Source organism: Pelophylax lessonae (genome assembly GCF_965119305.1).
Source record: "Pelophylax lessonae genome assembly, chromosome: 1".
NCBI classification, from domain to species: domain Eukaryota; kingdom Metazoa; phylum Chordata; class Amphibia; order Anura; family Ranidae; genus Pelophylax; species Pelophylax lessonae.
Genome location: NC_138768.1, coordinates 218,155,182 through 218,162,650, shown reverse-complemented (window position 1 = coordinate 218,162,650; position 7,469 = coordinate 218,155,182). Strand labels below are relative to the sequence as shown.

The following is a 7,469-nucleotide window of genomic DNA, read 5'->3' as shown; positions in this document are numbered from 1 at the left end:
GGTCTTCCTTTTTCTTTGGGGGTTTTTTTTCTTTTTGTTTTGTTTCTGCATATAACGAGCATGTGTTGCATGTGTTATTCCTAAGGATATCTGCTTTATTCTGACAAATTTGTAAATCTCTGTATCTATGTATTTCTGGGATATCCTTTACCTATATTGAACCTTTGTGTTATTTCATTGATGACCGGTACTACTCTATGACTCACTGTATTTCCAATGTTTTGTAGCATTCTTGTACTGTTCAGGTGATAAATTTAATAAACGGAGTTTAAAAAAAAAAGTAGTATCATGGTCAATGTGTTTTTTTAGAAATCAGTAGAATATAGTATTTTTATCCTCATGGAGAGATCCATTTTCAGAGTTCCTCTTGATCATTTAGATGCCTCCTTCCATCACCCCTGGATAAATGGGTCACTAACTGTATGAAAGCTCTTCATATATAACCTGTTAAATCACCAGTAATGTCTTCATTTCTGTGTATTGTACATCATAGGAGCTTCAATGGCAGGATGGAATTGTGTCCATATTCAGGAATCGGACATGCATTTTCGTTTCAATGTCAATGTCATGCCATATCTAAAAAACAAAAAGACATTTTAAAATATTACCTACATTATTTCACTGTTCCTCGATTATCAAAATATTTTTTTAATAAACTGGGTTATGAAATCTATACATTTGTTACCGTATGTGATAGTTTCAGGAGATTATTAGGACTGAAACAATTAAAAAAAGCCATGGTAGATCATTGATCAGTTTTTCAACAAATACTTGAGCTGTTGAGCTGGAAGAAAACAACCAACTGTCATTTTTGATTTCTCCTCAAGCTGACATTTACACACTTAAAGCGTAGTTCCACCCAAAAGTGGAACTTCCGCTCATTTGCTTCCTCCCCCCCTCTGGTGCCACATTTGGCACCTTTCTGGGGGGAGGGGGGAACAGGTACCTGTTTTTGACAGGTACCCTTCCCCACTTCCGGGAGAAGGTGCCATGGCGCTGTCCCTTGGAAGTTTGACCCCCTCCTCCTTCCCCCGCTGCCGAGCCAATCCGAATGTGCAGCGCGCTTCGCGCATGCACAGTATGGACCCGCCCGTGAAGCCACAAGACTTCACTGCGAGTTCCCTTACCGGTAATGGCGGCAGCAACACCTGACAGCCGATGGGAACATCGGCTGCGGTGTCGACATCCCTGGACTCCAGGACAGGTACAGTAAGTGTCCTAATATTAAAAGTCAGCAGCTACAATATGCCTGAAATCTGACTTGTATCTTTAAGGAAAATTGGTGAGCCAATAACACAAGCAGGAAATGATGTTTCTGGGGTGTGGTCAGTATACATTCTGTGTACAGAACACCTCCAGGTAGCCATATTGCATTGCATTTTCAGAAAATTACAGTGACTGCAGATTGAAAAGGAAAGGTCATTTTTAATAACATTGAAGAGGAAAGGTAATTTTTAATAACATTCAATTACAATATGACTTGTGTTGCAATTGTATACGCTATATCTTTTTTTCTTTATTTGCTATTTTTGTTTCCCACGAAAGTGGAGTTACCCTTTAAATAAAATCTATCCATCTTCATTACATACCTTATTTTAGACCCAGTAATGTCATCACTAAGTCTCTGTACTTCTCTATGCAAAGGAGGCAGATTCTGACTGATGAAAGGGACTGGCAGGGTGCTGTACATAGTTTCTGCAAACGTTACAGCACCTTGCCTCCTCCAAAAACTCCTCAGCTCTGATACAAGCAGTGTAATGCCTCTAGGGAGAAACTATGCAGATAGCAAAATGCCTTGAAGATTGTATGTCAGTTTGGAGGAGTGGGCTATCCTAGTCAGGCTGTATTTACAGAGAATTATAGAGAAGGTCGCAGGTAGGCTTACAGCTAAACTATGACATAATCATACATGTGAATGTGCTGTGGGGATGTAGGTTTATACTAAAAAGGCCATAGGTCCAAAGATATCCGTGGCAGCTCCTCAATGAGACTAAAGTAATCTCTGCAATATATAAAGGAAACAGCAGGGGGTGCCAACTTAGTGCAGTAAATAGGAAAATACTTCTTAAAATCACAAGTGGCAACTCACAAGATGCATAAGGATAAGAGCATGTAATCCACCCAGTGCAGTTTGCTGTTGAGCCTCAGCGTGTCTTCAGAAGCTAGGAAGCAGATGATGCTGTCAGGAGCTGTGTAGGACACCAGAAAAAAAACTGGAAATCTTGGAGCCACCCTGGAGCATGTGGACTATGCAGAACTGGAAGTGATGTCACACCTTGGGGGGGCTGCAGCGTGGGGAGCGTAGCTACATGTTTCAGATCATAACTGTTTCTTTTTCAAGCCAGGCTCCCTAAGGTGTGACATCACTTCTGGTTCTGTGCTGTTCATGCGCTCCAGGATTTCTGGTTTTGTTTCTGGTGTCCTACACAGCTCCTGACAGTGGCATCTGCTTCCTGGCTCTTAAAGACACACTGAAGCTCAACAGAAAATCACACTGGGTGGATTACATGCTCTTATCCTTATGCATCTTGTAAGTTGCCACTTGCAATTTTGAAGTCTTTTTCTATATACTGCACTTAATTGGCGCCCTCTGTGGTTGCCTTTGGGCTGTATTTGCATGCAGACCACCCTAGGTAACACCCACTTGTGATACTAAGCCTCTATGATTCAGAGAACTGAAATCCAATAAATAAATAGAGTGGGCCAGGGACCATAAGGCTGGGGAAGAAAGGGCGGTGGAAAAATGATGCAGACTATCTGATTTTGCTCCAGCAGTGAAATTAGACATTTCAGTAGAAAGGAGCCTGGACAACTGTCCAAGACTAAAGGTAGGGCCAGAGTTCACTTTTAAAACTCTAGTAAAATTGTTTTAGAGTTGTGTTTTAATACCTTTTGAAGCAAACAATGTTTTGTGGGGTTTCCTTCTAAGTTGTTTGCATTAAATAATGTGATAAAAGGTACTGGGCATGTCAATTTCCAATTGGGTTTCTGTTCATATCCTAGATGAATCTTGCACAGTGTCCTTGTAGTTGATAACTAATGAATGAACATGTAAGTGTGAGCAGCCCAGCCCTTGATACATACACCCACATTACTTTAAAAAGATATGAGAAGTCATTATCTCTGCCCTGATAACAATAACACCAGATGATAAAATTCCATGCTGCTTTTTTATTTTACACAAAAGTCTACCTGCTGAAACCTTTTTCTAACTTACCATAACACTGTGTGAGTGCCGGTATGCAATAGCATGAATACAGAGGTGAATTTCTCTAAAGCTTGCATTATTGCAGCTTCCAGGTCTCACTACAGAATAATATCACTGGCTAATTATGCGATTACAGGTATATTACAGAGGTTAGGCTGTTAGTAAGCTCTTAGTGAATATACTTTTCTACTTAAAGAGGAACTGAACTACAAAAACAACATTTTCAATGTTAGAGAATAGGGAATATTTAGAAATAGTAATTGTGCCTAAACAGTACCCTTAAAAATGCCCTTGAATTTCTCCTGAATAATAGCAATGCACTTCATAGTACATGAGGGTGCCTAGGCACTCTTGTGTCCTACAGTCTCATACCTGTATATCTGTACGGTCTCATACCTGTATATCTGTACAGTCTCATACCTGTATATCTGTAGTGTGAGATTTAAGGCACTGCTGCCTCTGACTGCTAGTCTCCAAAGATTTGAGGAGGTCACTACTGTGCTGTTGGAGGCTGTTACATTAGCGTAGTTGTTAAGCCATGCAACAACCTTGCAACAATACCCTCTGCTATGGTAAATAATGTCCCCAGTGCATTTGTTTTTTCAAAAAATGCCTCTGTGTACCTACATTCAGAGCGCTGATCGGCGCTCACGTGACTGATCGCTTCTCTCCTCTCTTGAGCTGACAGCAAAGTGGGCGGGGCTGAGAAACCCCTGATGACGTCAGCCAGGAGGAGGAGAGAGGCGGCCAGTCACGTGAGCACCAATCGGCGCTCTGAAATCAGGTACACAGCGGCATTTTTTTTTTTTTTTTTAAATGAATCTACTGGGGACATTATTTAACATAGCAGAGGGGATTGTTGCAAGGTTATTGTATTATGAAAGCAGCAGGAGGGGAGGAACGTAGAGTGGACAGAGTTGACAGACAGGGAGGGGGGAGAGGACGTGGCGGAGAGGACAGAGGAGAGCTGCGGCTGACGAAGGCTCGTAAACTGACCACAGTGTCAGGGCTCAGCAGCCATGATAAACCGTGGTCAGTTTACAGGGGGGGAATAGCCAGGCAGGATCAGCCAGGTATTTCAGGTGATACGGGGGACCAAATTACACAGCACAAGCCCTGTGCTGTATAACATGCTTTAAGGAAACCGGATCCAAATTATTTATTTTTTGTTTTAGGGTAACAAACACTTTTATGGTAGTTCAGTAATGAGGGAAAAGGTTTGCTGCAGGGGACTGCAGGCAGCATTGGTGACTAGTCTTATGTCCTCTTCCTGCCTCATTTTGGTCACAGCTTCTAGAGCTCACTTCTTGTTTAAGGGGTCTTTAGGATGTGAACTTAAAGCAGTAATAAACCCTAAACCAAAAATGTAATACAATGCTGCTTACCAGTCATTAGATATGGAGGCTGCATTTGTTTTCTTTTTAAGGCTTTTTCCCCTCAGGTTTAACCTGGTGATCTGACCAGTAACATGCCTCCTTTATTATAGTGCCCCCCACTCTGGAGGAGCACAAGAGGCATCTTTGGACAGAAGCATTGTTTATCTGGGGGGAGGGGAGTGTTAGATGCACTAGCAGATTTAGATACACTAATAAATTGAAACTGAACTCCAGCTAACACTTTATAACACTTTATAAGCAGTACATGTTTTCCTTTGGGATAAAGGTTTTGCATAAATAAAAGCTGACCATTGTAAGCATATCTGTTAGTGGTAAATGGTTTGCCTCAACCCTGTAACTACTACATCTGCAGGCCAGCTTGTTCTTTTAAAAAACAACCGACTTACTGACCAGATCACCAGAGGAAAATAAAGGAAAGAAAGCCTAAAAACAAATGTAATGCAGCCATAACATTCAAGAATTGGTAAGCTGCTTTATAATAAAGGTTTGCTTTAGGGTTTAACACCGCTTTAGGGTTCAGTAGCGCCATTACTATATTCTGGTAAAAGCAAACCAGGCATCCATTTTCATTTCTTTAGAATACAAATTAATTGCAATTACTTTAGTGCCTAAAAATGGTACTTTTTTAACACATTGACATGGAAGGCAGTTATTACACAAAAAAAAAAAAAATGTATACATGCTACTTCACTTCCTCTGTTACTGTGGCTGTTACTCAGCTCTGTCAGCACAGAACACTGCAATGCCAGGGAAAAGGCAGCATTTTCACTGATAGAAAAAAATATTTTAAATCTGAATTCCGTATAAGGCTTTTTTGCAAAGTTAATTGGTCCTTGGACCTATGCATGTATGCATATTTCATACCTGGCTGATTTATAAACAAAAACAATTTTGGAGAAAAAAAAAAACAATATTTTTTACTTCTGCTATAAAACATATCCAATAAAAAAAAATCTAATTTCCTCATCAATTTAGGCCAATATGTATTCTGCTACATATTTTGGGTAAAAAAAAAATCCCAATAAGCATATATTGATTGGTTTGCACAAAAGTTATTGTGTCAACAAACTATGGGATATTTTTATGGATATTTATTTATTTAGTATTTGTTTTACTTGTAATGGCAGCGATCAGCAACTTATAACAGGACTGCGACATTGCGCCGAACAAATCGGACAATAAATTACACTTTTGACACTTTTTTGGGGACCAGTGACACTAATACAGTGATCAGTGCTAAAAAAATATGCACTGCCACTGTACTAATGGCCGGGAAGGAGTTAATATCAGGGGAGATCAAAGGGTTAAATGTGTTCCTAGGGAGTGCTTACTAACTGTGTGGGGGTGCTTTAACTGTGGGAAGACAGAGATCCGTGTAACTGCTTAGCAGAAACACATGATCTCTATCTTTCCTACAGAACGGCGATCTGCCTTGTTTACATAGGCAGACCTCCATTCGGCCTCTCTCGGGAACGATCGGCGGGTCCCGGCAGACCCGCTGATTGGCTCCCACTGTGTCCAATCCCAGCGGGAGCGGGTCGCCTGCAGTGCATGTGTGCGCCTCAGACCCGGAAGTGCAGAGTCATGTACCTGTACGTGATTTTGAGCAGAGGAGCCGCTACCCCGTAGTAAATGTACGTGGGGCGGTCGGCAAGGGGTTAATAAGTAAGGAGGTCTTTTTATCAGTTCATCTGGGTCAGGAGAGTGCATAGATTGCACAAAAGCTTCCTATCCCCAGGATTACCACCACTCAAGGAGCTTTGAAAGAGCACCATCAGCATGAGCTGACACTTTTTTGGTAGGGTGGGATGGGTGTACAGTTTGTCAAATCAACTAATATTTCTTCAATTAGCTTAGTGTGGAACGCTGACCAACCAGGTTTGTGTTGCTTCCATGTTGGGGAGATTTCCCACACTTCCTGTCCCAATGACTTTGCAGGAAGTATGAGGAAACTACCTAATGAAGATAGCCAAAAGGTCATCTTTTTAACCCCAAAAAAACCCTAAAATTTTAACTAAAAAATAATGTATTCTATGTCCTTACTGTAGAGCTTCTTTTTTCTTCTCGTATTGTTTGTCATAAAGAACCAGTAGTTACACCAATAAAAACTGAAGAGAGGTCCTAGCCCTTCAGAACTGGTTTCCTCCTAGGTAATAACTTTATGTTCCCCCCAAGACAAAAAAACTGAAGAGAGGTCCTAACCCTTCAGAACTGGTTTCCTCCTAGGTAATAACTTTATGTTCTCTCAAGACAAAAAACTGAAGAGAGGTCCTAACCCTTCAGAACTGGTTTCCTCCTAGGTAATAACTTTATGTTCTCTCAAGACAAAAAACTGAAGAGAGGTCCTAACCCTTCAGAACTGGTTTCCTCCTAGGTAATAACTTTATGTTCTCTCAAGACAAAAAACTGAAGAGAGGTCCTAACCCTTCAGAACTGGTTTCCTCCTAGGTTATAACTTTATGTTCTCTCAAGACAAAAAACTGAAGAGAGGTCCTAACCCTTCAGAACTGGCTTCCTCCTAGGTAATAACTTTATGTTCTCTCAAGACAAAAAACCGAAGAGAGGTCCTAACCCTTCAGAACTGGTTTCCTCCTAGGGTAATAACTTTATGTTCTCTCAAGACAAAAAACCGAAGAGAGGTCCTAACCCTTCAGAACTGGTTTCCTCCTAGGTAATAACTTTATGTTCTCTCAAGACAAAAAACTGAAGAGAGGTCCTAGCCCTTCAGAACTGGTTTCCTCCTAGGTAATAACTTTATGTTCTCTCAAGACAAAAAACTGAAGAGAGGTCCTAGCCTTTCAGAACTGGTTTCCTCCTAGGTAATAACTATGTTCTCTCAAGACAAATAACTGAAGAGAGGTCCT

At 40.9% G+C, this 7,469-nt stretch overlaps 1 protein-coding gene across 1 annotated transcript in view; it reads right to left on the bottom strand.

The window, feature by feature from the left end:
• Window positions 1–482: 482 nt before the first annotated feature.
• The window catches only part of TESC (tescalcin), a 124,513-nt gene continuing 117,526 nt past the window's right edge, over window positions 483–7,469 (bottom strand). Inside the window, exon 8 of the mRNA XM_082252239.1 lies at window positions 483–576. Coding sequence (XP_082108365.1) covers window positions 499–576 — 78 coding nt within the window. The 3' untranslated portion in view covers window positions 483–498. The remainder of the gene's footprint in view (window positions 577–7,469) is intronic.